We start from the raw sequence: 27,848 nt of genomic DNA, 5'->3' as shown, positions 1-27,848 counted from the left end.
ACTTGGTCCGCCTCGCGACAGGTGAGCGGTTGAGCTCAAGCCGGGCGGATATCGCTCGGCGACACCACCCCGTACTAAACGCCGACCGCCATAGTTGAACAATGCCGGAGAGCGAGTCAAACGAAGGGGACAGCACGGCCAGGAGAGCTGTAGGTTCTGTTGCAGTGTGCCGCACATCCTTACCTTACTCTCACAATCTCAGTGACCCATGCTGACTGTCCCCTGTGTGGAGTGTGATCAATGCCGGCTCCGGAAGGTAGGTTACCAGCACCCGGCCTACCTGACCGAACGGAGAGCAGGACACCCCGTCACTCGCACCGCTCGGGTCGTTGCGTGTAGCGTCGAACGGTCCGGCCGCAGTGTTTTTCCCCCCTCACGGGAGGGAATATGCTAAAATTTATTACATAGATACGCTGTGACAAGGACTCGCCGTGCGCCAACTGCAGGACGGCCAACCGAACATGCAGCTCGACCGGAGCAGGGCAGCGGCCGAAAGAGGCCCGCCAGCGGGTGCTCATCTCAACGCAATAGTGAGACTGCCATGAACTAAGCATGCGGGCCATCGAGTGGTTGAAGCTGACAGCATACACCCCCTTTTCGCCGTCTGACACAGCGAGCGCAAGATAGACTACTTTGAGTCGCGGCTCGCCAACATCGAGGGCATGATCCGCGAGCTGGCCGTTTCCATCAACAGCAACCGCAGTCCGTCCGTGTCGGTGGCTGAGGGCGGGTCCAACGGCCTTTCCGGCCTTTCCGGCCTTTCCGGCCCTACCGCCTCCCCCCCGGGCGCCGGGGACAGCACCGACATGCTGTACGGGCCCGGTGACGATGACGACGGCATCTCTGCGTTCGAGGGAGACTCGTCCATGACGGCCCAGGCTGTCTTTGCGAGCGAGTTCCTCGAGAACGCGGTGACGCGGACGTTGCCCCACGATCTCGACCCGGCCATGAGGTCGGCTTTGTCGTCTCTTCAGCAGATCGTGAACATGCAGAACCGGCCGAGCGCCCCGGAGAACCGCTTTGCCAATGCGAAGCCCCTACCCAAGGGCGGTCTCCGCGAGCTGCCCATGCCGCCGGCCCACGTTGTGGTTTCTGCGCTGCGAGAGGCCAAAGGTTGTTGCTTCACTCCCCCTCCTGTTGGCTAACAGGGCATCTCATGGCTGACAACCCGGACGGACAGACACGCCGCCGGTAAGCTTCATAGCAATATGCACCTTCGTCGCCACCGAGAACTTCCCGGAACGGTGTAGTAAGGTATATTTCGCTACCGAGGACTATAGCCTCATGACCTGGGGCATCGTGAACGCAGGCCTGTACTTTCTGTTCCAGGAGCGAGCCTCGCTGGCCGAAGGAGCGCAGAGGGCCCAGCTGCTCGAGTATCAGTCTCTCTGCCGCGACAACCTCGAGACTGCTCTAGCCAACCTGCCTCTGCTGATGCCTGCTCGTAAGGAGAGCATCGAGGTGTTGCTGCTGGGTGTACGTCCTTCCCCTCCCCCGATATTCGTTTTTATTTCTCCATTTCTTTTCTCCACTGACACACAGTTCAGGCCTTCTACGCCATTGAGATCTCCAAATTCTCCGTCGCGCGCGACCTCAACTCGATCGCAGCCAACCTCTGCCAGACGCTCGGCTACCATCGCATCCGCGCGCCGACATCCGACAGCGAGGCCAAGGCCATCCTCTTCTGGTCGTGCTACCTCCTCGACAAGGCCCTGTCGCTCCGGTCCGGGCGCGCCCCCGTCATCCAGGACTACGACATCACGGTGCCCAGGGGCCTCGGAGCGGGCATCGACTTGCCCGACGCGTCGTGGAGGGTCGTCCTGAACCAGTGGATCTCGTACGCCGCCTTCTTGGGGCGCGCGTACGAGCAGCTGTACAGTCCGGCCGCGCTGGCCCGGCCGCAGGAGCAGCGCGCCGAGAGTGCGCGGCAGCTCGTCCAGACTATGGGTGAGCCAGCCCACGACCTTCTTGAGATTTACTATTTTATGAGACATTCTCTTAACATCCCGGGACTGTGAATGTGAACAGAAAATCTAGCGAAAGAGCAAGAGCCCCTGATGCGGCACACGCGCGAAAAGGTCCGGGGCATCAAGTTCAACGCCGACAGCCCCTTCCCGATGGACATGTCCATCCTCGGCGACGAGCTCATGCACTGGTCGGCCCTGACGCTGGTCTACCGCGCCATCCCGAGTCCGCCGGGCTCGCCGAGCACCTTCAACCACGAGTGCATCCACGCGGCGCGGCAGGCCTTCGCGTGCCACCAGGAGTACATGGAGATGGCCGGCGACAGTCTGGCGGTGAAAGCAGGGTGTATTCGATGGTGTGTCTCAAATATAAAACCTCACAACTTTCCACGTTTAGCCGGTGAAAGGTTATTTTAGTACTAATTGTAAACCTCCCCCTCCCAGGAACATCATCTATGTCCCCTTCACGCCAGTGATCATCCTCTTCTGTCACATCGTCGAGACGTCGGATGAGGAGGACCTCCGCCGCCTGGCCGACTTTGTCGAGTCGCTGCAGCCCGTGTGCGAGGCGTCCGAGGCGGTCGCCAAGCTGCACCGCATCTGCCAGGTGCTGCACAACGTGGCCAGCCTGTGCATCCGCGCCAAGAGCGCCCAGCGCCAGCAGGACCCGCGCCAGCGCGACGAAGACATGGCCATGGTCGGCAGCAACATCGACATGTACCTGAGCCAGCTCGGCTTCATGCCGCCGCCGCCGCAGCAGCAGCAGCAGCAGCAGTTTGGCGCTCATCCGACGATTCCGGGCGCGCCGCCGTTCGCTGGTGGGGAGGGTGGTGATGTGGCGATTGCCGAGTTCAGCGGTGCCAGCCAGGCGAATGAGCTGGGCAACTGGTTCTCCGGGAATACCCATATTTTGGGGCTGTTGGAGGAGGATCTGTCCGAGTTTGAGCCGCGGTTGTGGTCGTCCATGGGGGGGCCATAGGTACCTAGGCAGGACGATGACTCGCTAGGTAGGTCGGGCTGTACGGTGACGGCGTTTCGGGTTCGTATGTATGGGCAGGCGTGGTAACTTTCAGGGTGGTAGATGTTGCTTTCTGGACATAGCCAAAAGGAGAACATAGCTCCCATCCACGCTGGAATGGACTCCGTCATATCCGTGATTTATCCCGGCGACACTAGGTGTTGTCACGGAAAAGCTCCCCCAAGTCCGATGTTCGGTAGCCGGGTCTTCCAAGCAAATCACCCACTTCGCCTCTCTAACCGACGCTTCAATCAGTCGGCTTCCGCGGGTCATAGACCTCATACCCCTCGTCATCCGTATCGCTCTCGACCAGTTCGCTCTTCGCCGCCGCCGCCGCCGTCTTCTTCACCACATCCCCCTCCTGCCTGCTCTTCCCCAACCCGCCAACATCCTCCCTCACCGGCGCCGGTGCAGTACTACTACTACCAGTAGTAGTACCAACAGGCACAAAAGCACTCTTAAACCCGGTCTTCTTAAACCCACCCTTCTTAAACCCTCCCCCTCCCACTCCGTCAGAAGAATTGTTACCACCGCCGCCGCCGAGCTTGATGCTGATGACGCCGCCCTCGTTCTGCTTCTGCTCGGCCCGCCGCGCCCGCGCCGCCGCCGTCGGGTCCCGCACCATTGCCTTCATGTCCTTCAGCCGCTGCTTGTGGCTGTGGTCGTAGCTGCTCAGGTGCGCCTCATACTCGTTCATGCGCGAGTAGCCCTTGCTGCAGAGCTGGCAGTAGAAGGACTGGAGCGCCTCGCGCGCCGACGAGGTCTGCGCCGGCGGGAGGGTCTGGTGCCGCTATGCGGATGGGTTTAGTTTTTGTATGTACCTACTGTACGGATGTATGTCCTTGACGGAGGGGGGAAGCTGGGTGGGTGGGCTTACTGGAGGCATTGTTGCTTTCTGTCCTAGATGTAGGGTGGTTTAATAAGAGGAGCTGGAATTGAGGTCGAAACAGTAAAATCGCCTTGTTGTGACGGGTTTCGATGCTCTCCCAAGGTGTGATGAAGTTGGGAAAGTCAAGATCCTTCCTCGAAGCCCTGCCATGTCTGGCTGATGTCTGCCAAGAAACCCCGGAGCCGCTGTGGAGTCGTCATCGCCTTAAACACATGGAAGGCTCCGCATCAGGGGAACGTGCAGCGGGTCAACCAACAACCCACTGTGCCGGCTCAACAAAATAGGGAAGCCCGCGGAACGTAACACACCGACACGCCAACAGTAATCCCGGCCACCATAAGAAGCGCAGAACGGTGAAGCCGTCACCATGGACGACGCCCGGTCACTACGGTCCCGAGCGTCCCAGGCCACGCTCATATCGCTGGTCGAGCTCGACCCGGCGCCGATGGAGCCCCCCAACGTCGACAAAGACCTCCCACCGCTGCCCGAGCAACAGGCCGACGGCGCCCTCTCGGACTCGACACCATCCCTCCAAGCCTCCTCGACCTCGACCTCCCTCGGACTCGGGCTCAGCGGCAGCGGCCATAGTCCGATCTACTACCGTACATCCTTCCCTTTTTTCTTACTTTCAATGCTCATTCACTCCACTAAGTACTAATAGCACATACACGTATGCTAACAACCAAAAACAGTAACCCGCATCCAGCGCTACAGCTCCTACGCCTTCACCCTCTTCGGCACGCTACACCTAGCCACAACCTCCCTCATCCCGCTCGCCGCCCGCTCCGTGGCCGCCTCCGAGTCCTACCTCCTCCTCGCGCGCGAGATCTACCAGACCCCACTCTCCGAACCTCTGCTCGTCGCCCTGCCGATCCTCGCCCACGTCGGATCCGGGCTAGCCCTCCGCCTCCTGCGCCGCAACCAGAACCTGCGCCGGTATTACGGCGATCATTATCACGATCACGACCACCACCACCCCGCCTCTTCCTCCTCGCTCGACAACTTAAAGATCGATAACGACGGGGCAGAGAACCCCGTAGTAGTATTCCCTTCTAGACGGGCGGCAGCCGGGGGATATCACGGCTGGCCGCCTCTAAGCGGAATCTCGGTATCGGGGTATATCTTCACGGGAATACTAGGCGCACACGTGGCCGTCAACCGGCTGCTGCCCCTCTTCTCCGAGGGGGATAGCGCCAACATCGGGCTGGCGTATGTCGCGCACGGGTTTGTGCGGCACCGTGTCGCAAGCTGGGTTGCGTACGGGGTGCTGTTGGGCGCCGGGTGCGGGCATATGGTCTGGGGCTGGGCCAAGTGGCTCGGCTTTGCGCAGGCCGCGGGTTGGTCGTGGAGTAGCCTCGAGCGGCACACGGGGAATGTGAAGGTGGATAGGGCGGTGAGGCGGATGCGGAGGAGGAGGTTGCTGCTTATCAACGGGGTTGCCGTCGCCGTGATGGGCGTGTGGGCAGTCGGGGGGTTGGGGGTTGTGGCCAGGGGAGGGGAGACGTTGGGCTGGGTGGGCAGGTTGTATGACGGCTTGTTGGAGAAGGTGCCGGGTTTCTAGAGGGAAGGGGGGGGAGGGGGGAGGGGTTGCTTCTCTCTTGAAGGGGTGCTGGTTGTATTGGATGGCAGGGTTGTAGAGAAGGGGGAAGAGGATAGGTTGCGCAGGAAACAAAAGCCAGAGGTGCGTTGGCAGATACCCAAGCCAGGGGGCGGAGAGTCCAGCGGTCTCGGTGGTTGCTTATATGCATTGCATAGCGATAGACGGGCAGAAGGCAGCATGGTCATGGCATTTACAGCGACTAGAGGTACAGAGTTCCACGTACATATCATAGTCCATGGCCCCTTGCTGTGGTGCCCTTCTGCACGATGCCGTCGTTGATTCCGTGGTAACCGAATCACGCCGGGCATCTCAAGGGGAACGCCCCGGCGGCACTGGATCCCTACATCCGGGACTCAAACAGGACTCCGGCAACCTGGGTGGTAGGGAGCTAGAGAAGGGTGGCTGATGTCAGGGATGTTGACTCTACCTCTGAGGGATGTGGTTAGCAACCGTGCTCCTGGATTCTCTTGACTGAAAGAGAACCAGAGCAGGGATAGGATGAGTGCTAACGATAGTACGGCCGTTTCGAGTCGACTCGGTTTCACGGCCTGATCCTAAAAGGAGAACTGGATAGGCTGAAAACAGGGACGTCCGCACCGTCTTCGGAACCATGAATTCGGATTCTTTCTGCTTGATACCTGACAGCAACAAAGTTACGCTAATACTGGACGGTGAGGACCAAGCGTATTATCATCCTTACTGAGTCTCGGAGTACGAGCACCAGCACTCAGGCGTTCATGTCGAACTTTTCCTCCCGTTTCCTGCGAACATTATGCCGAGCACATCCTGCCCGATTACCAGGGCAGGCAATGCTTTCAGGCCTCCTCTGCCGCCAGAAAGACCTCTGCACTGTCCACGACGCTCTGCCGAAACCCGATCGACTCTCTGCCCAGCAGTTCCCTCGCCATCCTGACGTCGAACGCCGGTCTTTGGCTCAGAGGAGTTAGCCAGTTTGGATTCCCCTCCCTGATCGTGTCCTGTCGCTCCGGATACTTCTCCCGCAGGACGTTGGCTATCGCTTGGGGCGAGACGGGCGATTGTCCCACTACCAAATACCGATGACGCCGAAGTAAGCCTGGATCGGCGTCTTCGGCCGCGTTGAACACCAGCTGGGCCACATCACGCACGTCAACAAAGGTACTCGTGACGGGGCTCGGCTCGGGTATCGGGCCGCCGTGCAAGATGTCGTAGATGTCCCTGACACGCATGCTGAGCTTCGAGATAGACTCCGGGAGGTAGAGCGGCGGGCCCAGGACAGGACTTGAGGGTAGGGGGATTATGATCGTTAGTGATCCCTTCGAATCTGTACTCTGTACTCTGTTTGGTCTAAGGAGGGACTCACGCAGGACAGAAGGCTATCATGTCCAATGGGAATATGATCTCCTGCGCGAACCGCCAGAACGCCCTTTCGGCAGCTACCTTGGTGGCCTGGTAGAACAGATACCCCAAGGCTGGGTCGTCAGATCCGGGCCCCTGCTCCTTCAGCCTCTTCAGTACCTGCGGCGTGGCCGCCTCGGCATGCTGGTTCCAGCTGCTGTCGGTGAAGACACGCGTGCTCGGCGAGGTAGGGTCAAAGACGGCGCTGATGGAGGACATGAAAATCACCGTCTTCAGCACACCTCTCCCGGAATTCCGCCGGTACTCCCTTACGGCTGACACGAGGAGCGACGTAGTGCCCTTGACAGCCGCCCGTATCATCGCCTCCGGCTCCGTAACGGTCATGGAGACGGGGCTGGCTAGGTGTGCTATGGTTTGGACGTCTAATTTCAATCAAGACTGTCAGTGACTGGGCGAGGGCGGGAGGCTCATGGAAGTTCCCAATCAATCAACCCGGGCGGTCTCGGCATACCTTCAACGGCGCGGTCGAAGGCCCCATCGCAGGTAATGTCGGGTACCGTAACGACTTCCAACTTGCTGCCGTCATGGAACTTGCTGAGGGCGCGAACAACCAATTCGGCGTTGGCGCTCGACCGGACGGTGCCGCGAACAATATGCCCGGCCTTGAGGAAGAGGGCGGCGGTGTGCGCGGCGATGTAGCCGTTGAGACCGGTGATGAGCACGCGGCCGAGCATTGACGCGTTCAATGCGCTGCCTACGTTCGAGCCTAATTCCAGAGTAACTGGCATGTTGGGCGGTCACTGTTTGGATTTGGAAGTAGATGAAAGAGGGAGACCTGTGTTCCTAGCTGGGCAAATCCAACCTCGCGCCCTTGCCAAACGCCACCCCCTCAGCGCCCCCCCCGGCAATATGCCGCTCCAATCCGCGGCGAGCCATGTCTTACTAGTACTTAGGTAGCACAGAGCTGAACTGATTCTGAATACTATCATTGGCGCTCTTCATTGATTCTCTCACAGTCGTCCAGAGACCAGATAGATCTACACTATGAACAGTGCATACTTCGAGTTTGACCGCTCCATGTGATTATTGGAAAGAAATACTACTACTGCTAGTAGTAGCTATCAGCAGCCTACAGCTTCGCATCCCTCTTCTTCTTCTCGTACAACTTGACTTCGACCCCCTTGGTCTCGTCCCCGCCGCTCTTCAGGACCCGGCGCAGGATCTTGCCGCTCGGGCTCTTGGGGATCTGGTCAACAAACACGATGCCGCCGACCAGCCACTTGTACTTTGCTGTGCGCTTCTCCACCAGCGCCTTGAGCTGGCCCGCGAGCTTCTCGAGGTCCGCCTGGGACATGTTGTTCCGTCCGGCGCGGGGGACGACAAAGGCGCGCGGCCACTCGGTCGCCTCGCTCTCGTCGTAGATGCCAATAACGCCGGCATCGGCCACCGCCTCGCTGCTGCACAGCACCGCCTCCAGCTCGGCCGGCGCGACCTGGTAGGCGCGCACCTTGATCAGCTCCTTGAGCCGGTCCGTGATGCGCAGCCTTCCCTGCGCGTCCAGCGCACCCACATCGCCCGTGCGGAACCACCCGTCCGCCGTCAGCGCCTCCTCGGTCACCGACATGTCCGGCTTCTGGCCTGAGAACACGCCGACGGGCAGATACGCCGACAGCAGGCCGGGACACCGCACCAGCACCTCCCCTTCCACGTCCACCCGCGCCGCCGCCGTCGTCTCGCCCTTGCGCTTCGCATAACCCCCCCTGCCCCCGTTCGCATTCCCGTCCGCAATCATGACCTCCACCCCGTAATGCGGCAGCCCCGTGTCCCCGGCCTGCTCGCGCATGTCTTGCTCCGTAACCCCCCTCTGCAGCGCCGTGCTGCACGTCTCGCTGAGCCCGTACCCCAGCCGGACCCTGAACCCGCACCGCTTATACACCTCCTCCACGACCTCATGCCCCAGCGGCGCGCCGCCCGTGATGCCGGCCACGACACTCCTGAACGCCCCCTGCGCGGCATACGGCTCCACCACCGCGGCCTTGGCCAGCATGACGGCCACGGGCGGCGCCATGTGCAGATACGTAACCTTCCGGTCCCGGATCGCCCGGAGCACCGTCTCGAGATGGAAGCCCGGCATGGTATACACGGTCACGCCCGCAGCCACGGCCAGGAGGAAGACGTTGCAGAGCCCGAAGACGTGGTAGAAGGGCACGTAGCCCAGCCAGGACTGCGGCTGGGGCCGGGCCGAATAGTAGTCTGCGTCGTGCCACATGCTGGCGACCGAGAAGTTGAGCGCGTGGTGCGAAAGCAGCACGCCCTTGGAGCGCCCGGACGTGCCGGACGACCAGAGGATGACGGCCGTGCGGGAGGCGGCTGTTTCCGGGGGGAAGATCGCTTGGGGTTGGGATGAGCGGGAGGGGGTGTGAAGAAGAAGGGGTTTCCAGTCCCCGGGGGAGGAAGGTGAGACACTACTACTGCTGCTACTACTACTACTAGTAGAGGTAGAAGAGGGAGAGGGAGAGGGGTAGGCGTCGGCTGCCACGTCGACGGTGAAGACGGGGATGGCGGAGAAGTATTTCGAGTCCTGCTGCTTGGCGAGAGCGGATTGCATGGCGGGCAGGCAGGCCGTGGCAGTGATGATGGCGCGCGGGCGGGCGTTCTGCAGGATCCACGCGATCTCGTCGGCCGTCAGCGCCGGCGAGACGAGCGTGGCCGTGGTGCCGGCCGCGAGCGCGCCGAAGAAAAGCGGCGCAAAGGGGAGGCAGTTGGGCAGCTGGATCAGCACGACAGGTGCGATCTCCGGTCCGGCGGGGCAGGACGGTGTTGGCGGTAGCTTGATCGTGTCCTTGGGGTCCAGCCCGAGACGCAGAAGCCCCGCGGCCACCGCGAGCGCATCCTGGGAGATCTGCCCGAAGGTGAGCGTCCGATCTGTTTTGTGTTAGTGGACGTGCTGTTGAACACAAAAAAAAGAGTGGGATATTTGAGAAACCCACTTGACTTGTTGTCCACAAAGATGGGCCTCCCTGCCTCGGTCTGCGGCAGCTGGTGTGCAGGCGGCACAAAGTCGCTCGCCGTCTGGAATGGCTGGCTGAAGGCGAAGTCGAAGACACCCTGGACGGGCATCTTGCCCGGGGGTGACCCCGAGTAGGCCGCCGCAGAACTGGAACTCATAGCTTCCACGTGTCGGGTTGCTAAAACTCTAGTGGGAGCTTGAACGACAAATGGCCTCTTGAAGTCAAAAACCAGTTGCTGACTTGCTGTCCACTTCTCTGGCTAGGTACCCAAATATCCCTCGAAGCCGGCACACCCAGGGCCCCATCAGATTTATCCCACTACGCTCGGTTATCTCGCAGTTCCATCTTACCCGCCCGGTTGCCATTGCCCGAGAGCCGGCTCGCTGTCTCGGGAATTGCTGGCTGCATCCCAGCCCCTGGCCCGCCCCGCTTGGCTTCCACCGGCAGTTGGATCCACGTTGTTCTGGGGCCCCGGCCGGGGGTTATGTAAAATAACGATATGGTTACGCATTGCGTTTCAGGCTGTGGTCGTAAATTACCAGGGGCTTCCTGTCATCTCATCTCAGGAGAAGACATGACGGCAATGGAGAAGGCCCCAGCGGTGCGTTGGGGTTCTGGAAACGTCCCGAATGCCCGTTGTCAACAACACCAGCCTGGGGCTTGCGCAACTGTGACTGTCATCAGGCTAAACTTTCCGGTAACTGGAACTGTCCTGTGTGAGGTTGCATTGGCAGGCCAATCGGAGTAGGGACAAACAAAGTGAGACACGATACGGTACTTCCGTACACACAGCGATATAACTAACGGTATTTTACCATCTCACTATGGCTTCTGCGATCTTGCCTTCGATCTCCGCCCCCGTAACGTTATGACGCTGTAAATGTCAAGCGAAGCGTCGTGCTATACGCGTCCATAACCCTGCCGCAGGGTTGAATTTAACTAAGTCGTATCTTACCTGAGGTGAATACCTTACCAACCTATATTGTGACAACACCGAGGCTCTTAGTGGTACGGAGTAAAGCAAGGGGTGTCATTACTGTGACGTATCGAGTCATCCCAAGAGGACATCCTCCTTGAGTCCTCAAGACTACTCCTTGTCTACGGTACCCCAATGTTATTTAAACACTTACCTATCTGCCGCTTTCTTCCCGTCAAACACCTAAGTAGTGTCAGAGAAATCATAGTACTCTTGAAGCTGGAAGGACCGGAGTGATTCGACTATGTTTGCAGCCAATAACCGTAACCTTACCGTAACTTCCCATCCCATTCCCTCTGATACGGACGGGTGGTCTAGTAAATGACTTGAAGTCTTGAAACATACTGGCCAGCCCAAACCAAGCGAAACAAAAGCTAGAACACCTGTCCCTATCTCGCAACGAATAGAAACAACAGACAAGACTACTCCCTCCTATACCTCTCCTCATCCGCTCACAGCTCAAGTAAGCTCCTCGCCCTAACCGCATCTCTAGTACTAGTATCCCGTAAAAGCGCTCGATATCCACGTTGAAACGGGGAATCCATGCCCGGCATGCCCAGCAGCATGCGGATCTCACGCACGCACTGCAGCACGATGTGTATCTGCAACCATCTTGTCCTTTAGCAGGTGCAAAGCAGATCCTGTCCGTCTGCAGGTACCTAGGTTGGATGTCTATTCTTTTTGGGGTGAGCTAGCTGTGTGCTCCTCAGGATTGATTCAAGAAGTCCGGACCAATTCTGCTGGCGACGGATGTTGCCCTGGGCCGGTTCTGTTTCTGTAATTCATTGGCAAGCGGAGCATCGTTGTTTCGAGTCTTTCTCTTGTAAGTTACTTACACTGGGAATGTGATAGCCTAGTAGGCACAGGAGGGATCGTTACCGCGACCTCTTATGGACGGTTGTGACGACGAAATGAGCCTTCCAACCCCCTAGTCCAAGTCATTAACATTGATATGGAAATGCCCTGAGACAGTGTATCGTACAATACTGAAGAATGTGAGGAAGAAACTCTCCGCTTCGACAGTACTGTGGGAACTACTCGCTAGAGTCTTTCAAGCCCGTATTGGGTGCGTCACCGGGATCTGGCAGAGACACGGGATGGCCGTTTGGCGCGGAAGTATTGTACATACATCGCCGCTGTATTATACCGTGCGTATCCTGCATGTCCGGTAAGGACAGGAAAATATGACTGTTGCTAGGCAATTGTATGGAAGCCTGCAAGTAACTACCAGGTGCCTATGGAATTTAGGTAAATACGAAATGCTCCCAAACCTTACTTCGTGTTGTGGTTTGTGAGTGATAGAATGCTTCAGTTACCTTATACAGATTTGACGTTGTGGCTACATGTCTTTACCAGTTTTCGGCTGCGGTGTTGAGCCGGCTCTCATACGGTATGGGCCAGTCTTGAAGCCAGCGTTGTGGTCACTCACTTGCTAGGTCTCCTAGAGGACCCACCGAGTAAATCACAACGTCGGCTCAGTATGACCGTACTAATACAGTGGGTACTCAGGAGTAGCCGTTAGAATCCGTCCGAGGTAAACCATCACCCAACTATTGACCGCCAGTAACGCATGTAGCCCGTATCCATCAGCCAACCGGAATTTCTTGAACCTTACCCCCCAGTACGGTCCCTTGACATTTACATACTGTGGCCTGCGTTGCAAAAGACTGGTGCGAATACGGTCAGGTTAGTCACGAGGTCACGGTATTTCAAAACGTTGAGAGGATAGCGTCCCTTGCAGGTCTTGTGGGTTCCGTATCTAGGCGCTTGGGGACGGCTGGCTTGCCTGCAACGCGCGCTTGATGTCAAGACAGAGAGCAGAGAGATATGCCTTCTCGGACACATTTTCATAGCCTCTCGCCTAGCGGTACTAATGAGCCGGAGTCCATCCTTATCGTTTCTGCATTCAAAGTCAAGTTACCTTGTACATACCGTGACACATGATCCAACACAATGCCTGGACGTGTTTAATAGCGAGTCTTTTACAATTTCATAGGCTGCTTAACTATAGCTCGCAGACCAGCTATAAGATCTCGGCCTCCTTGTATTCTCAGCGTGTAGCTTGCGCGTGGTACGGTACTGGTATGTTTTCCGTCACCCGTGTTCGTGCCGCTGAGGCACCCATCACTACTTGAAGAAACTCTGGAGGATTCAGTTTTGCTCTGTAAGACACTGCAAGCGAAGCGTTCCTTCCTTGCTTTCTCTGTGTACATTACCTGGCTGGCCCGGGTAAAATGCAACGCAAAGAAAGGCTCTAGCGGCAAGGTACCTAGGTAGTAGCCTCAAATGAGTCATGTCGGTTTCAGGAGAGCTCGAGCTTCTACATATGGCGGTCACGGTCACTGAATCATAGTACTAGCCTAGTAGTACAGCTCTCGGATTACCCCTGACATAGCGCAGACGGAAGGCTCAGACGGAAGGCTCAGCGAAATGTACCTTAGGTTGTCGATGGGCTGGCCCAGAGCGTTGCATGCCCAGTCTGGGAACTACTACTGCGTTTAGTAGTACTACTAGATCCATTGCGTGACTCCGAGGTAGTACCTATGGTGACCCCACCGTTGTGTACTAGCGCCGCTACTGTAGTCACCGTCCGTGAGGGTCACAGTACGGTTACAACAGATGTGAGCTTCCCCTTCCATTGCAGGAGGTGGATCCAGGAATTCCAGACGTCATCATGAAGCTAGCTACCTAGGCGTCTTGCCCTGTACAGTACCCGAGCCGTGTAAGTCGTAAGATCTACTAGTTAGCCTAGCGCATCCACGTGCGCCTGGCCCAGCTTCACGCGCACAAATGAGCCCTGGGAGCATGAACAGGGTTACAGTATTCACGTACATGACAATTTACCGTGTCCGTCCCTCCTTGGCTCCTCGACGGGAGTTAGAAGCTTCACTAATGTACGGAGCCCCCGTGACGAATCCGGGGAAGGCTCCTGAAGTGTGGGGACCACGAGCTTGGGGAAAAGGGAAGCTACGTCCTCGGGAACGGCGTCTTTCTAGGCTCGTACAGCGGCAGAACTCCAGGCAAAGGCGGTGAAGCAGAAGTATAAACCCTCCCCTTTGGGATTCCAAATCCGACTTCTTTCAACTTTCAACTTTCACGTCAACCCTCTGAGAATCTCATGCCTTCAGCAGCATGCCCTCCACCCTCGCTTCCATAAGTACCTGGTACATAGGAGAATCTATCAATTCATTGCTAGGCTAACAACGGTGCTCTATAAGTCTTTGCAAAATGTCTACCTCTGCCTGCTACCAGTGGATCGTAGTGAACAAGGAGAAAACAAACCCGTTTGATAGGTAGAGAACGCCAGCTAAGACCATGTAGAGTGAATGTGCGCAAAGATAATCGTCTTGTCTCGCTGCATGCCGTTCCGAACATCAACAAGCCTGCGGTCGAGAAGTCACCGTAATTCTAGGACAACGGGTCGGGTGCCTACCTCTACCTACCTTATCTACTAGTAACATTACCTATCTTTGGGGTCGAGGATCACCTTAAGGAGGCCATGGGCTAGTGGAGCACTCGATCTCTGACGTATATACCTGTTGCGCGGAACGAGAAGGACACGTCTCCCAATCATCGGTATATATAGTAATCTACAAGGAGCAGGATGCAATGATACGTGTACGCAAGGAAAAGGGTCGTAATATGAGTGTGGGTGTGGGTGGTCTGCCGAACCACTTCCCCATTTCCATCAAGAACAATCCGATAGCCCATAATATTACCGACCAACTACCGTAACCAGCCCAAGAGAAATCCGGTGTTGTCAATCTGCCTAACCATACGCCGTCCCATGCATTCTCTTTCGTTCACCCGTACCACGCCATGCCGAATATTTATCCCATTTCCTCCGAAAGCAATCTACCCCTTCCCAAGCCCCCAAAGCTGTCAAGAGATCTAACCCGAAACCCAAGACCAAAGATGTAGCTGTGGAGGAACCCCAGATGAATCAGCCAGTCTACCTATTCCCCATCCCTCTCAAAACTCCATAACGCCGGAATCTCTGGGAGAAACCCACCAAACCCAAACCTTTCTAAGCCCCATACCAGTGACCCCCGGTCTAATCGCCGGCCCAACTCCGGAAACAACCCCCCAATATATATGTATGCAACCGCAGCCGTCCGCGTCGCCTTCTTTTCACCAAAGCGTTTATCCCCCACCTTCAAGCCAGCCCAGTGCCTCCAACGGACCGGAACCAAACAAAAGAAAAAAGCCATCATTACTAGTAGTAGTAGTAACCCCATCTTCGCCTATTTATGCTACAGCAGGCCGCCCAGAGCCACGAAAGCTCCGTGAAGCGCGATCACATTCACATTCACACCTCCCACGCGCCGAAATCGAACCGCGTCGGCCTGGGCGAGAGGAATCCTTCCCTCGTCTCCCTGGCGGCCGAGAACACGGACGAGACTGCGCGAGGGGACCGCGGTAGCGCAAGGCGGGGTTGTGTGAATGTGAATGTCCGGCCTCTTGTCGCAGCAGCAGCAGCAGCAGCAGCAGCAGCAGCAGGAACAGGAACAGGAGGAAGAGGAGGAAGAGGCTTGTCACCTCACGCGTGTCTCTTTGACCAGCGAGATGAGAGAGAGCGGGACTGCCGTGTGTTGTTGTTGTTGCTATCTTCCTCGTCTGTTATCGCATCTGGCTGCTCCGTGGTTAAAACACGGGGTCCGTCCAGGAGGAGGAGGAGGGGCTGGTTGCTGCTACCGGTCAAGCCACCGTCGTCGTCGCCGTCCCAGGTAAGGTTGTACGAGATTCCACGGATGGCGGAAGGACCGGCGGGAAGGCCCCGGTTGTAGACAGAAAGATGATGATGATGATGATGATGATGGTAACGTGGAGGTGGCGAGCGACTGTCGCTCTGGAACCCGAAGTTACCCCTTCTTTCTCCGCGTGGGGGTAGCAGATGAGGAGAAGGCGTCCGTGGCGGCAGGTCGTTCAGGCTCAAGAGCCTGACAGACTCCTCGATCTCCGAATCATAGTCGTTGTCGTTGTCGTCGTCCACGGCTGAGACGTAGGGGGATTCCCAATCAGAGGCATGGCCACGCCAGACTTCGTATACTGTTGATGCGGCAACGGAACGTCGGTCCTGGTCCATTGCTGCTATGCTGCCGGCGTCGGTGGCAGCCTGCCGCCGGCGAGGTTGTTGACGAGGTGGTGATCTCGCATGCTCACGCTGGGGTGGCGGTGAGACCCGGTGTCGAGTCTCCCGGTCCCGGTCTCGCTCGTGGAAAGATGCCGGCCGATTGTACCTTCGAGCATGTTGCTGTTCATTGAAAGAACTGTGATCTTCGGAAAAGTCTTCATGCTCTTCGCTTTCTTCGTCGGCGTCATGCGGACGCGTGGGTCTCCTCTGGGGCATCCGTGAACCGACGTTCAGTGGCCAAGAGGAAGAGTACTTCGGCTGCTGGCTTCCGTGCCACGCCGAACTCCGGGACACAGTAGATGTCAGCTCGCGGCCGGACACATGATGTGAGCGACGAGTACTAGCCAGGCTTGGCTCGTCGGAATCAGAGGAGAAGCTTCGGGCATCGTGATCTGAGAATTCATCTATCGCAGTGTTGTCAGTGGGATGCAGGCAATTCAACTCCGTAACGGCGATACACTCACCTGCATGCGTCTCACGTAAATCGAGGCGACGAATGTGTTCAGAATGTTTTGGAGAATCTTTGGAAGGCCGGCGAGGAGGCCGCGGCGGCAGACGCTTCCCGGTCGGAGACCTACCCCTGGAGCCCGCTGACAGTGAATTACCACTCGAATCCCGCAGATGCTTCGCGTCGGAGGTGGAGGCTCTCCGTGGAATCTTGTGCTCCTTCAAGAGGATTGCCGGTCGCGGGGATTCGTCCGGGTATTCTTCGATGTAGGGAACCCACGTGCCACGGGCCTTCTTCTCTGTCGACTTTTTCTTGTCGGCTTTGTCCTTGACCTTCTTGTCGTGACAACGGTGGCACCCTGAGACGCCGCTCGACCCCGACGGTTGCCGAGGCCGTCTCGAGTGCTTGTGCACGTGTTCTTCGTGTTCGACATCGGTCTCCTCCTCGAGGACAGTGATCTCTGCATTGTCGTCCACCAGCCCAGCTCCGCAGGTGCACCTGGCTGCGCGAGCCCTGGTCCTGGGAGATCTGTTCCTCCCTGCGCATCTCCCCTTCGTGTCCTTCCTTTCAGCTCGCCCATGCCCCTCATAGACGTACTTGACGTCCTCACTGTCACCGGAATCGTAGTCGGTGGTAGTGGTGGTAGTACTCGGGTCGTCGCGGATGTCCATGTTGCCTGATTTTCTGTTGCAGCACAGCGGCTACACCTTGGGGGACGGTGAAAAGAGTCTCAAACATTTGGAAAGAGATGGTGGCGAGGAAGTCCAAAACGGCCATTGGATATATACAGTCTGTTCGTTGTAGGAGAGAGAGAAAGCGAAGGAGCTCGGGCAGGAGAGCTCACAGGTGAAATATTCCGCGGGTGTCCATCATGACAAGAACATGGCACGACCCAAATGGCAGGGCACAAACTCGAGTGTCAGTTGCAGGCAAGGCCTGTCGAATAAGGAGAGAGCCGTAGGTGTGGCCCGGTTTGTGTGGCCTGAGTCCAGGCAGGTTGCTCAATCTGGCTGCGTGGCAGACCTATAAACAGTTCGGTGGATCTGCGAAGCCTGATAGCAACCGGCTCGAGTTGCCAACGAAAGGGACAAAGGGACAAGTCAAAGTGAAGGAGCATGATTTGTTGCCTGGCGTTGGAGGGTGTGGTGACCGTGACTTAAGGCGGAACCACGTGGATGCGGACCTAGACAGTGGAAAATAGACCACCTCGGCCACAGAACGGTCCTCCGGCAGGTGACCAAGTCAAGGCCCAAATAATTGGCTCGGGGAACGTGATCACCGCACGCACTTGCATCTTTTTTTGCTTGTGTGAAGCCAACTTGCCCGACATCCGGCAAGTGCTGGAGATGGAGAGCACAAGTGTCCTCGACGTGGACCAGCCAAGAGGGGGATCGGGAGCTTCACCCTCCCCACTTCCACATTCCCGAACTGTGCACACACTCACTCTCACATCGGGCACGACGAGTTTGATGCGAAGCAATGAGAAACCCAACAAATGAGATTATTTATCTACGATATCTGATAGGTATGTGACGTCGGACTTACTCACCTATGGCCCAACCGGCCAGTCCGTTGCTGCCCGAGCTGAGCGGGGAAGTGCGTCCCTCCCTGCATCCTTATGCATTGGACTCGGGCCACCTGGATTTGTAACATCAGCATGCAATGACAAAGGAAATGCTCGGCCTACCTGTGTGTAACTTAAACGATTAAGTAGTACGTGTCAACGACGACGCCGTTCTGTGTGGCTTTTGTAGTAGCCACAAGTGTCTTCCAAATCTGGCTCCTCTGTGCCCACGTACTCGTACCGGAATGGCTCCTCCCGGGTCCGCCGTGTGCGCTGGCCGCCGGTTTGACCACGATTCCGGCCCTGGTGCTCCTGGGGACGGTGGTACGGGTCAGGCCGGCTTGTCCGCGTAGGTCCGCCTGGATACGGCCCGCGCTCTCTCCGGTCACCACCCCCTGGCATTGCTGTGCGGCCAAACGGAGACTGGCCGGCGCCGAACTGGTCGTCCCGGATGCCGAAGCCCCTTTCAAACCTGTCCGCCAAGCGGTCCATGTAGTCGGCGGCCCCGAACGAGTCCGGATCAGGACGATAACGATCCCGCATGGGACGGGGACCGTTGGGGTGGTGATGCTGGAAGAAGTCATCAGCGAACGGATCATCGCCGTAGAAGGACCTATCCATGCGGTCGCGGCTGCGCTTGAAGAAATCGTCATCGAAGGGGTCTCTTTGGAACGTACCACCCTCGCGGAAAGGAGGTACCCGACGAGCGCGGTCTCGGTCGCGGCCACGGTCAGCAAGGGGCGATGATGTTCCCCTGCGCTCATGGCCCCTGGCAGAGGGACTGCGGCGACGAGGCGGTGTTGATGCTCTCGAACGATCGGCACGGGGAGGGCGGTCCTCACCACGATGATCACCACGATGATCCCGGCCGCGCGGGACCGAGGCATCACGGCGTCGGTCCTGCTTCCGGTCCCGCTTCTCGCGCTCTTCTGCCCGATCCGAGTCTGGAGCAAAGTTAGCACCACGGGGCTCGCCACGATCCCGATTCTGATCGCGGGGTGGGCGAACGTAGCATGGCCCGATCCGCTTCACCTTAGGGTCCGAATCCCACGGAGAGATCTTCCCTTTGAACGGGTCGAGAAATACCGAACCCGTATGCAGGAGGCAGTTCTTGTTGTGGCATGTGAAGTCATTAATATGGGTGATCATGCAGCGGACTTTGCAGCTACTGCCACAAATGGAGCATGTCATGACCTGGTTCGGGTCGATGCCACCTGGCACTCTCGCGTTGGTTGCCATTGTATGTATATTTACAATGTCTTCCCCTGAAAGAGACCGGCGGATCTAGTTTCTGATTGTGTGTCTTCCAGGCTTTGGGTATGGCCGAGGGTTGGTTACACAAACTAGGAATCGAACGAAGCCGAAGGGATGCTTTTATATGATTCACGGCCCGGTCTCCTCTTCCTGTACAGTTCGCCCTTCTCCTTTCAGTAGTGGGTGAATAATACCATTGTTTTTCCGCCCCTACGCTGCCCGGCGGGTATAGAGTCAATGACATTGTGGCATCGGACAAAGAAAAGGAAAAGACTGTTGAACAATGCAAAAGTAGAAAAGAAGAAAGGCAAGGATCGTACATATGATAGCGGGAGTTCTTTGTTCCCTCCTTCTCTGTTTCTTGGATCTCTTCAGCCGAGTTGTCCCTTGAGCTCGGCTTCCGGTATGTCTTTGCCTACTTCGACAAGGTCACTCGAGCTCCTGCTCGCGTTGTCGTCCGTACTCTCGGACTTTCTGGCACTGCGCCCTCCCAGGACCTCCTGCACAAGCCGCTTTCCCTCGTCCATCTCACCATTCGTGGCCCCACAGGCCATGCATTTCCACATCCCCAGCTCGGACAGCGACCTCGTCCCGGGTGGCGCTTGCCCGTTCACAAGCCTGCACTTGGAGCAGATCAGGACAATCCTGTTCTTGGGCGCAGTTTCGTCCTCACCGAGCAGGGTATCCAGGATGCGGTCGTACCAGTGCGACTCAGCCTGGGGAGCCATCGCCGCTGGCGGGTACTGCATAAAGGCGGGAGGCGTCCTCTCGTCAAAGGCATTCGGCGCGAACTCGGCGGAGGGGTCCATGCCACCCTGGACAGGTGGCGGTTGAAACGGGGTACCGAGTCTGCTGTGTGGTCTGGATTGTGGGGTGACAGGCCCGGGTATAGGCGGCCGTGGAATGTTCGCCGTAGGCGGTGGCGGCATGTTGGTGCGCTGTGGCAGCCCCAGGTGCTTCCCCTTCGGCCGGTCCTCCTCTCGCTCAGCAGCAGCAGCATCCTCCTTCTCTAGCGTCTTGTTTCCCCTCTTTTGCTTGTTGTCGGTCCCGCCGTACTTCTCCAGCAGCTCGAGGGTAGAGTCGTATTTGGTCGCCTCCTTCAACTTCTGGATGGTCTTAGCGCGCTCTGTCTGGTGCTCCTTGAGTCGCGCGCTGAGTCTCTCAATCCGGTAGTCGAAAAATACAGTCGTTATGGCGCGAACGAGCGAGATCACCACCGGCCCGCCAGCCATGCCAGTCCATTCCCAAGGGCCCATGTTCCTCCACCCAACCACCAAGACAAGCACGATGGCGTACACCAAGTATGCGAAGCCAAGGTAGAGCATGCATAGTAGCTTGATGCGTCTCGATTTCGTCCGGGTTTGGTCCAGCTGGGTCTGCGTTGTTGTGATTTTGGCCGAGAGCGCGGAGAGCGCCCTCTCGAAGGACGCCGGGGAGGTACTATCCTTCTGCACGAAACAAGATATGCCCGTTAGCCCTCGTGCTTGGAAGAGATCAACTGCCCCTTTCAGTTTCAGACCGCCAGAATCACTTACACCCCATGGCCAAAACGAAACCATCGTTGTAGAATTTGTCGCCTTCAAGAGGCAGAGAACGAAACGAAGAGAAAAAGGCCGCTTGGCCCTGCCAGAAAGAGTTGGGCTAGATGACGGAGGCAGTTTTGCCGTGAGCTTTGTTGTCCCGCAGGAGGTGGCAGCAGCCTGAAAGGACAAGGGGCTAGCAGAAGCTCACGCACGGTGACCTCATCATCCTTCGTTAGGCTAGTATCGGCTTATCGGAATATATTGCGAAAACGAAGTCCCCTTGTGTCCTCTATATTTGACTACAGATAATCAACAACATCATCCTCGGAAGTAAGGGAACGCCATGAACCATCGACTGTGAGTTTATGTGGTATGTCTCACCCACGGTCCTGTTACACCAGAGACAGCATAGGAGAGCATTATACTACCGAACGATGATGATATTTTCCAATCGGGGTTGAGGTACGGGAATCGTAAGCTAATTAACAAAGCCCTGGATATGCCACATGGCTTTGGCATAGCAAGGGTGCTGACATCCTAACTGGCCGAAACCGCCGAAGCTCAAACTTGGCGCTGCCAGGGTGCAGGGCTGTGCAGTGTGCACAAGCGAACCGCGGCGCAAGGGCGAAACGACAAGTCTCCTGAAACCAAGCAGAAAAGAGCGAAGAGAAGGGATTCCTCTACATTCCGTTCATCGGCATATGTGTCCCATTGTGCCCCTGTGATCCGTTCTGAAGGTTGATGTCTGACGGCGAGCTCCTGGTTGTGACTCTTGCATGCCGTCGTCTCCCATTGTTGTCCCTTGAAACAACCAGGGTAGCAACCAACAATCGAGGCGAGCATCCAAACCAAGATTGATCTTTCGTTGCAATTGGCGATTAATCCGCAACTATGTTCCAGGTATGTGCCAGGTTGACGGCTTGTCAACATTCGTCGCCGCGGCGACTAACAAGAACCGTGTAGCGACTTAAAGGCGCAATTGATCGCACCATCGCCGAGGAGCAAGCGAGACAACAACGGGCTCTCGAGTCGCAAAGGCAGACACCGCCCCCGGGAAGCTCAGGGCCCAGGCGATCGCGATCATCAAGTACCGCAGGGACTCACTCGCCTGCTCGACGACCCCGGCCGACGAAGAAAGCCAGCGAAGACCTCACGTCGAGGGATGCGACCGCGAATGGCGATGGCTCGGCCAACCCGGATCCCGCTGTCTTTGAGGTGGCTTTTGTGATTGACGATAACGACGACACAGCAGGTCCCTCGGGGGTAGCGACACCGTCGGCGGTGGACAAGGATGCAGCAGCGAATGATCTAGGGAAGGGCACAGCACAGGCTCCTGCCGATGCTCCCCTCAAGGGTGCCGCGAGCACCTCGCAAGCCGGTGACAATGGAGACGTCAGCAAAGGCACCGCAGAGCAACAAGCGGCCAAGGCTCCGCCAACTGCCCCGCATGTTGTCTCTGAGTTACCGCCAGAGGTGCGAGCTCGGCTACGGAAGCTCGAAAAGCTGGAGAAGACGTATCCAGAGCTGCTGCGCTCCTACCGCATTGCACATGGCCGTGCAACATCCATAGAGCCGTTTGAGAAGGCGCTCAAAGAGAACACGCCGCTCACGTCCATCAAGGATCCGGAAGCACTAGTCGAGTACTTGAATCAGATCAACCTGAGAGGCGACATGGTGATGGAGGAGCTCAAACGCGTTACGGCCGAGAAGGAAGCCTTCAAAAAGAAGGCAAATGAGGCCGAACAGGAGCTGACGACGTTAAAGGACGAACTCGCGGCTCTGAAAGCCGCGCAATCCCAGACCTCGCCAAAGGGCCCAGGGCCTAGCGGGGAGTTGGAGGTCACTAACAGAGGATACAAGTCACCAACGGGGAAGCCCGCAGATAGCGGAGAGGGGGAGGACTTCTTCTCGTATGACAGTGAAATCCCACAGCTCCAAGGTGAACTGCAGAGCAAGACAGAGGAGGTCGAAAAGCTCCAGTCCGAAATCAAGAATCTAAGGGATGAGCTCTCGCTCGCAAAGGAGCACAGCGCTAGTCTGGTCGAGAGCCTCGAGAATGCCACGCGGGAACTCAGCGAGACTAGAGACGCCGTTGCTGTCAAGACGTCCTTCGAAACGCAGCTTGAGGCTAGAAATGCAGAGATTTCGATGTTGACTGAACGCCTGAACGAGGCACAATCTAAGCTCAAGGATCTCGAGGCCCAGGTTGAGAAGGCGAAGGCTGACGCGGCTGAGGAGATCAAGGAAAAGACAGCCCAGCTCACGACCTCCACCTCTCGAAATAAAGAGCTGGAGACGGAGCTAGAGAAAGCTGGCCAGGCTGAGTCTTCCCTTGACGGCAAGATCAAAGGCCTAGCCTCGGAGATCGAGGCACTGAAGAAGGCCAAGGCGGAAGATGAATCAAAGATCAAGGAGCTTACCGAACAGATCCACGCAGCACCGCCACCCTCAGCTCCCTCTGCCGGCCCAGCAACAACCCTAGAGAATAATTCGCTCGCGCCTCCTGCAGCAGGTGGCGGCAAGAAGAAGAACAGGAAGAAGAAGAAGGGCGGGGCTTCTTCTGCTGCCGCTGCCGCCTCGGAACCCGCCCCAAGCGAGACGTCAACAGCAGCCGACCAAGTCCCTCCATCGCCAGTGGAGGGCCCTGCAATCGGAGAGCTGCAGGCCGAACTGGCCCGTCTCGAGGCGGAACTGGCCGAAAAGGACCAACGGATCGAGAGGCTGTCGAAGCAACGCAAGACCGAAGAAGACTTGCGGGAAGAGATCGAGAATCTCCAGGAGAACCTGATGACTATCGGTCAAGACCATGTAGAGGCCAAGGAGCGGATCAAGGAGCTAGAGGCCGAGAAGAAAGCGCTACAGCAGCGCATCGCAGAACTCGAAAAGGAGGTGGAATCTTCCGCATCAGTCGCCAAGGGCAATGCCGAACTGCAAAGTGAGCATGATTCCCTGAAGCAGGAGTTCGACAACCTGAAGATGAAGTCGTCGACTCTGCAATCCGACTTAGCTGCAGCGCAGCAGCTAGCCCAGACTCGGTACAAAGATCTCACGGAGCTACGAGAAGTCCTCCAGAAAGCCCAGCCCGAGCTGAAGAGCCTGCGGCAAGACTCGGCTGCACTGAAGACGACACGTGAAGAACTCGCTGCCAAGAACTCTGAACTACGCAACCTCGAGAAGCGCGAGAAGGAGCTCAAGATGGAACTGACGCGGGCACAGCGCCTCGCCTCCGACCGTGAGAGTGAGATCAAGGTCCTCCACGAGAAGGTCACGCAAGAAACAAACGCGCGGCTCCGTCTAGAAGACGAAAAGCGAATCGCAGGCCGCGACCTCCGCCGCTCCGAGGCAGAGAAAATCGAGATATCGGCAAGAGAGGAAAAGGCCACCCGCGAGCTACAACGCATCCAGGAAGAGGCCGCCAGACTACGCCCGCGCATCCGCGAGCTCGAGGACGAAGCCGCGCGGCTCAAGCGGGAGCAGGACGCGCTCCGCGAGGAAACGGAGCTCAAGACCAGCCAATACACCAACGCGCAGAACCTGCTCACCAGCATGCGCGACCAGACGGCCGAGCTCGGCATCCAGCTCAAGGAGAGCCAGTCGCAGTGCGAGAGCCTGGACGAGGAACTCGCCGAAGCGCGCAAGATGCTCGGCGAGCGCACGCGCGAGGCCGAGACGATGCGCCGCCTGCTCGCCGACGTGGACGAGCGCGCCGACAGCAAGGTGCGCGAGATGCGCGCCAAGATGGACGCCGTCATCGAGGAGCGCGACAGGCTCGAGGACGAGACCAGCGCGCTCGCCCGCCGCAGGGCCCGCGAGACGGAGGAGCTGCGCCAGAAGATCCGCGATCTGGAGCGCGAGGTCAAGGCCCTCGCGAGCGAGAAGGACGAGCTCGAGCACAAGGAGCGCGAGTGGCGGCGGAGGAGGGAGGAGCTGGAGGCGGACGAGGAACGCGCCGGGACCGAGGTGGCCGAGATGCGGACGACCGTGTCGAACCTGAGGTCGACGCTGGATGCGTCGGAGCAGCAGGTCCGGGACACGGAGCGGAAGAATTCCGAGCTGCGCAGGGCGCTCGATGATTACCGGCTGCGCTATGACAAGCTCGCCAAGGAGGCCAAGACGCTGCAGACCAAGTTGTCCTCGCCGGCCGTGGCAAGCTCCGGAAGGAGCTCGATGGAGTCGACCCGGTCCGCCAGCACCATCAACGGATCCGCAGCCGGCAACAACCAGGACGCCATGTACCTGAAGACGATCCTGCTCCAGTTCTTGGAACAGAAGGACAACAGGCTTCGGGCGCAGCTGGTGCCGGTGCTGGGGAAGCTGCTCAAGTTCGACAAGTGAGTTTGTATCCCGTCTTCTGAGCTTTACCCCTTTTCTCTCTCTTTCTCTCTCCCCTAACCAGATGCATATAGGTCGGACGAGCAGAAATGGCTTGCTGCCATCCAGCACATCCAAAGCCGGTAGGCAAATTGGCCTTTGCATGGATAAAACTCTATACTAGGTAGTTAGTACTAGAGCGGGTTGGCTCGGAAGATGCCACCGGTATGGCATTGTACGGTATATGAACAGGTCATGACTCCAGGGCATAGCCGTGATCGGAGGACTGAGTTGGCTTTTGCGGCATGTAATGAATAGAACAGCATGGGATGCGTGTGAGGGCGGGCTTACCGGTGCTTTTGCTTGGGCTGGTTACTACTACTAGTAGTATGTACGAGTATGGGTAAGGGCTAGCAGGATGATGAGGCTTTTCAGTGCGCCTGACATTGTCAGCTGTGACTGTGTGGGCGGAATGTGTAGTACTCCATTCAAACGCCGAGCTGCTCTTAGTTGTCTTTTAGTCGTGAGTGACTGACTACTTCGGGTTTCAAGTCGATCAATGGCTGGGAGACCAGAAAAAATATACTAGTATTGAGATCCCAACTTGGCACTTGCTGCCGGCACGGTGGCGAGTTAGCAACTGCTAGAGTAGAAGCACTCAGCCTCTCCGAAATGCTCCCCAATAATAGGGTGGTAAATTTTTCACGTACGGAAATGTGCGGTTCTGTGCACGGCCGTCATGATACCGCTCTCGGTGTCATGACAGCTTGACCGGTTGTCATGACCGTAAGTATGTTCCGCCGTCACAGGATCAGAGTAGGACTGTACGTACAGGACTCGGTCGTCATAATGGTCTGGCCGTACTGTTACGGTCCGCACAGTGTCATAACAGCGCGGCCGGTCATAAATGACAGGGTGTTTCATTGTCATGACAGTTTGTGTTTGATCATCATGGCAGTATGCTCTGTCGTTCTTACATTCACGTTGGATATATACAGTACCTTACTTGCTCAGGCTTGTCATAACAGAGGGTACCTTACTAGTAACATCCAAAAGGAAAGAGCTTAGCTGCACTATGCCTACCGTCGCCATCAAAGCCTTCAACTTGCAGTCCAAGCCCGTCACCAACGTGCCCCGTGTAAACGGCGCCGAGGCGGTTGATGATGGCGCCAACCTCGACGGCTCCTGTCAGCTGCTTCCTCTTCACCAACATCATCCAGCACTTTGGCGTCGAGACCGAGGTCGCTAATAAGCACCTCACCTAGGTATCCTTACATAGAGCTACGGCGGCCGCGCCTGGACGGTGGCGGCCCTGTGCCGCTCGACCAAGAAGAAGTGAACGGGGATCTGGAAAAGTTAGGTAAGAGGGTCACAGGCGTCATGATACGGTCATACTAGTAATTCTGCTTTTTGGTGGTAGTGTTGAGGCCCTGCAAGGGGAGCGAGCCATGGCAGAAGTACAGCATGACTTACTAGTGGCCAAGAGACTCCATGTCGTCAGGACAGCACTGCTCAACACCAAGGTGAGTGTTGATCGAAGCATAGCGAGTCGTTCCAGTCAAGTGCTTGTTGTACGGAACTGAATGTGAAAGTGCGTCTTCGGAGCCGCGGGTCAACGGCATTCGTTGATTACAAGTTCCGGCAACTCGCATAATCATGGTCTGTTGGCTTGCTGTAGAACTGAACCAACTGAACCATGGTGTAGTGGAAGTGGAAGGGCGGCCGTCACGTCTTTGGGGATCGTGAGTCTCGTCTTGAAGGTGACGTCTAGGGCACGGCTCTGGTGCCGGCGAAGCCCTTCGGGATGTGGGATGCGGTGTGTGGGTGGGTGGCTAATCACTTCGTCTTTGTCCGGGGATGTTGACTGAGTTTGCTTTGTGCTCTATTGCCCGGGCCAGCATACTTCACTTATATGATTTTAGCACCTGGTATCTTGGCTCTTCGTCGTGAATCATGGCAGCTTCAGCGGCGACCAGATTCCCCGAGTTCTGGCCAGCACGGCCCAAACTTGTTTCTCAGATAGTTCTGGGCCCATACCATATTGACACCGCTTCTGCTCGGCGGACGGTTTTTTCAGGTACTAGTGAGAGGATCAGTGCCGGAATATCGTGTCAAAGACTCGGATGCAACTTGCAACTTGCAGGCAGAAGTCCGGGTTAAGGGGTGGCACTTCCGGTTAGCTAGATACCTAGACTACGGCAAGATGCAACACCCGATACTACGATTATCCGACGAGGTCTGCACGAACCACATTCACGTGATAATGCAATTATCTGGGCTTTAGACCGCACGGTTTTTGGAATACGGCAGTCAAAGTTGTGTATCAGGTCCGATACTAGTATGTTGAAGCTCCTAGCGGTTCCGAGCCGCACAGCAGAGCACGTAAGGGACTCCGTAATGGTACGGATTATATGGAGAGCCGAGGTCCCGGCAAAGAAATAACTACACCAATAAACGCTCCACTGGCACGCCCGAAGCACGAGCACGGGTGGGCCTTGTGGGTTGGCTGTCCGGGTTAGCGCCGCCGTGTCACCCGCTGATTAAATTACCGTTATCAGAACACGCTTTCCACGAGGTTGTGTCTCACTGGCACTGGAATGTCTCAAACTCCCAGGCAGTATCACCTCGGGATGGCACAGTCGGAGTAGGCCGCCGGCCGCTGTCAGAATCAGTGGGGGGTCTCGTCGGCGGTCGCCCTGACGCGCAGCAACCCGGGGTATCGGATCGGTCCGCAGGGCAGGTTTCATTCATCTCAAAGCTCAGCTCTTCTCATGCGGACTGATAAGACAGAACGCTGTCGCGTGCCAGCGACGTCCCC

At 57.3% G+C, this 27,848-nt stretch overlaps 11 protein-coding genes across 11 annotated transcripts; 3 read left to right on the top strand and 8 right to left on the bottom strand.

Moving 5' to 3' along the window:
* Positions 1–552: 552 nt before the first annotated feature.
* On the top strand, positions 553–3,100 carry B0T15DRAFT_549129 (uncharacterized protein; the record flags this gene model as incomplete). The annotated part of the gene is made up of 6 exons (XM_062870209.1): positions 553–569; positions 614–1,113; positions 1,181–1,476; positions 1,548–1,947; positions 2,029–2,320; positions 2,409–3,100. 6 exons carry the CDS (start codon positions 553–555, stop codon positions 2,941–2,943), a joined length of 2,040 nt encoding a protein of 679 aa, XP_062727322.1. The 3' UTR covers positions 2,944–3,100.
* Positions 2,733–4,028, bottom strand: B0T15DRAFT_521791 (uncharacterized protein). The gene is made up of 2 exons (XM_062868578.1): positions 3,860–4,028; positions 2,733–3,772 (listed from the first exon to the last, which is right to left on the bottom strand). Exons 1-2 carry the CDS (start codon positions 3,866–3,868, stop codon positions 3,230–3,232), a joined length of 552 nt encoding a protein of 183 aa, XP_062727321.1. The 5' UTR covers positions 3,869–4,028; the 3' UTR covers positions 2,733–3,229.
* Positions 4,029–4,238: 210 nt separating this feature from the next.
* Positions 4,239–5,432, top strand: B0T15DRAFT_490143 (uncharacterized protein; the record flags this gene model as incomplete). The annotated part of the gene is made up of 2 exons (XM_062866656.1): positions 4,239–4,473; positions 4,564–5,432. The coding sequence occupies 2 exons, from the start codon at positions 4,239–4,241 to the stop codon at positions 5,430–5,432; spliced, it is 1,104 nt and encodes a 367-aa protein (XP_062727320.1).
* Positions 5,433–6,286: 854 nt separating this feature from the next.
* On the bottom strand, positions 6,287–7,543 carry B0T15DRAFT_386674 (uncharacterized protein; the record flags this gene model as incomplete). The annotated part of the gene is made up of 3 exons (XM_062864337.1): positions 6,287–6,731; positions 6,814–7,231; positions 7,321–7,543. The coding sequence occupies 3 exons, from the start codon at positions 7,541–7,543 to the stop codon at positions 6,287–6,289; spliced, it is 1,086 nt and encodes a 361-aa protein (XP_062727319.1).
* A 197-nt stretch (positions 7,544–7,740) lies between these two features.
* Positions 7,741–10,148, bottom strand: B0T15DRAFT_79365 (uncharacterized protein). The gene is made up of 2 exons (XM_062871323.1): positions 9,800–10,148; positions 7,741–9,734 (listed from the first exon to the last, which is right to left on the bottom strand). Exons 1-2 carry the CDS (start codon positions 9,975–9,977, stop codon positions 7,939–7,941), a joined length of 1,974 nt encoding a protein of 657 aa, XP_062727318.1. The 5' UTR covers positions 9,978–10,148; the 3' UTR covers positions 7,741–7,938.
* A 1,354-nt stretch (positions 10,149–11,502) lies between these two features.
* On the bottom strand, positions 11,503–13,091 carry B0T15DRAFT_508087 (uncharacterized protein; the record flags this gene model as incomplete). Its single annotated transcript, XM_062867691.1, has 7 exons — positions 11,503–11,571; positions 11,633–11,649; positions 11,926–11,984; positions 12,226–12,285; positions 12,443–12,463; positions 12,729–12,753; positions 13,013–13,091. The coding sequence occupies 7 exons, from the start codon at positions 13,089–13,091 to the stop codon at positions 11,503–11,505; spliced, it is 330 nt and encodes a 109-aa protein (XP_062727317.1).
* Positions 13,092–15,105: 2,014 nt separating this feature from the next.
* Positions 15,106–17,049, bottom strand: B0T15DRAFT_388745 (uncharacterized protein; the record flags this gene model as incomplete). Its single annotated transcript, XM_062864456.1, has 3 exons — positions 15,106–15,256; positions 15,341–16,334; positions 16,395–17,049. The coding sequence occupies 3 exons, from the start codon at positions 17,047–17,049 to the stop codon at positions 15,106–15,108; spliced, it is 1,800 nt and encodes a 599-aa protein (XP_062727316.1).
* Positions 17,050–17,994: 945 nt separating this feature from the next.
* On the bottom strand, positions 17,995–19,181 carry B0T15DRAFT_490139 (uncharacterized protein; the record flags this gene model as incomplete). Its single annotated transcript, XM_062866655.1, has 2 exons — positions 17,995–18,016; positions 18,178–19,181. The coding sequence occupies 2 exons, from the start codon at positions 19,179–19,181 to the stop codon at positions 17,995–17,997; spliced, it is 1,026 nt and encodes a 341-aa protein (XP_062727315.1).
* A 386-nt stretch (positions 19,182–19,567) lies between these two features.
* On the bottom strand, positions 19,568–20,755 carry B0T15DRAFT_388499 (uncharacterized protein; the record flags this gene model as incomplete). Its single annotated transcript, XM_062864449.1, has 2 exons — positions 19,568–20,644; positions 20,732–20,755. The coding sequence occupies 2 exons, from the start codon at positions 20,753–20,755 to the stop codon at positions 19,568–19,570; spliced, it is 1,101 nt and encodes a 366-aa protein (XP_062727314.1).
* Positions 20,756–21,424: 669 nt separating this feature from the next.
* B0T15DRAFT_79236 (uncharacterized protein) lies at positions 21,425–25,357 on the top strand. Its single transcript, XM_062871322.1, has 3 exons — positions 21,425–21,619; positions 21,683–25,050; positions 25,126–25,357. Exons 1-3 carry the CDS (start codon positions 21,611–21,613, stop codon positions 25,175–25,177), a joined length of 3,429 nt encoding a protein of 1,142 aa, XP_062727313.1. The 5' UTR covers positions 21,425–21,610; the 3' UTR covers positions 25,178–25,357.
* A 970-nt stretch (positions 25,358–26,327) lies between these two features.
* Positions 26,328–26,787, bottom strand: B0T15DRAFT_79192 (uncharacterized protein). The gene is made up of 2 exons (XM_062871321.1): positions 26,504–26,787; positions 26,328–26,377 (listed from the first exon to the last, which is right to left on the bottom strand). Coding segments are annotated over exons 1-2 (186 nt in total). The 5' UTR covers positions 26,689–26,787; the 3' UTR covers positions 26,328–26,376.
* Positions 26,788–27,848: the final 1,061 nt, after the last annotated feature.

This window comes from Chaetomium strumarium, assembly GCF_033439665.1.
Source record: "Chaetomium strumarium strain CBS 333.67 chromosome Unknown B0T15scaffold_1, whole genome shotgun sequence".
Classification (NCBI taxonomy): Eukaryota; Fungi; Ascomycota; class Sordariomycetes; order Sordariales; family Chaetomiaceae; genus Chaetomium; species Chaetomium strumarium.
This window is presented reverse-complemented; position numbering and strand designations above follow the sequence as displayed.

What these genes read in the sequence shown, in the direction of transcription:
- B0T15DRAFT_79236 (XM_062871322.1), top strand. An exon ending in AAGCTGCTCAAGTTCGACAA is followed by an intron (nt 25,051 to 25,125) that starts GTGAGTTTGTAT and finishes AGATGCATATAG; the next exon opens with GTCGGACGAGCAGAAATGGC.
- B0T15DRAFT_79365 (XM_062871323.1), bottom strand. Translation starts at nt 9,977, where the DNA reads ATGAGTTCCAGTTCTGCGGCGGCCTACTCGGGGTCACCCCCGGGCAAG. An exon ending in CTTTGTGGACAACAAGTCAA is followed by an intron (nt 9,735 to 9,799) that starts GTGGGTTTCTCA and finishes AACACAAAACAG; the next exon opens with ATCGGACGCTCACCTTCGGG.
- B0T15DRAFT_79192 (XM_062871321.1), bottom strand. Translation starts at nt 26,688, where the DNA reads ATGATTATGCGAGTTGCCGGAACTTGTAATCAACGAATGCCGTTGACC.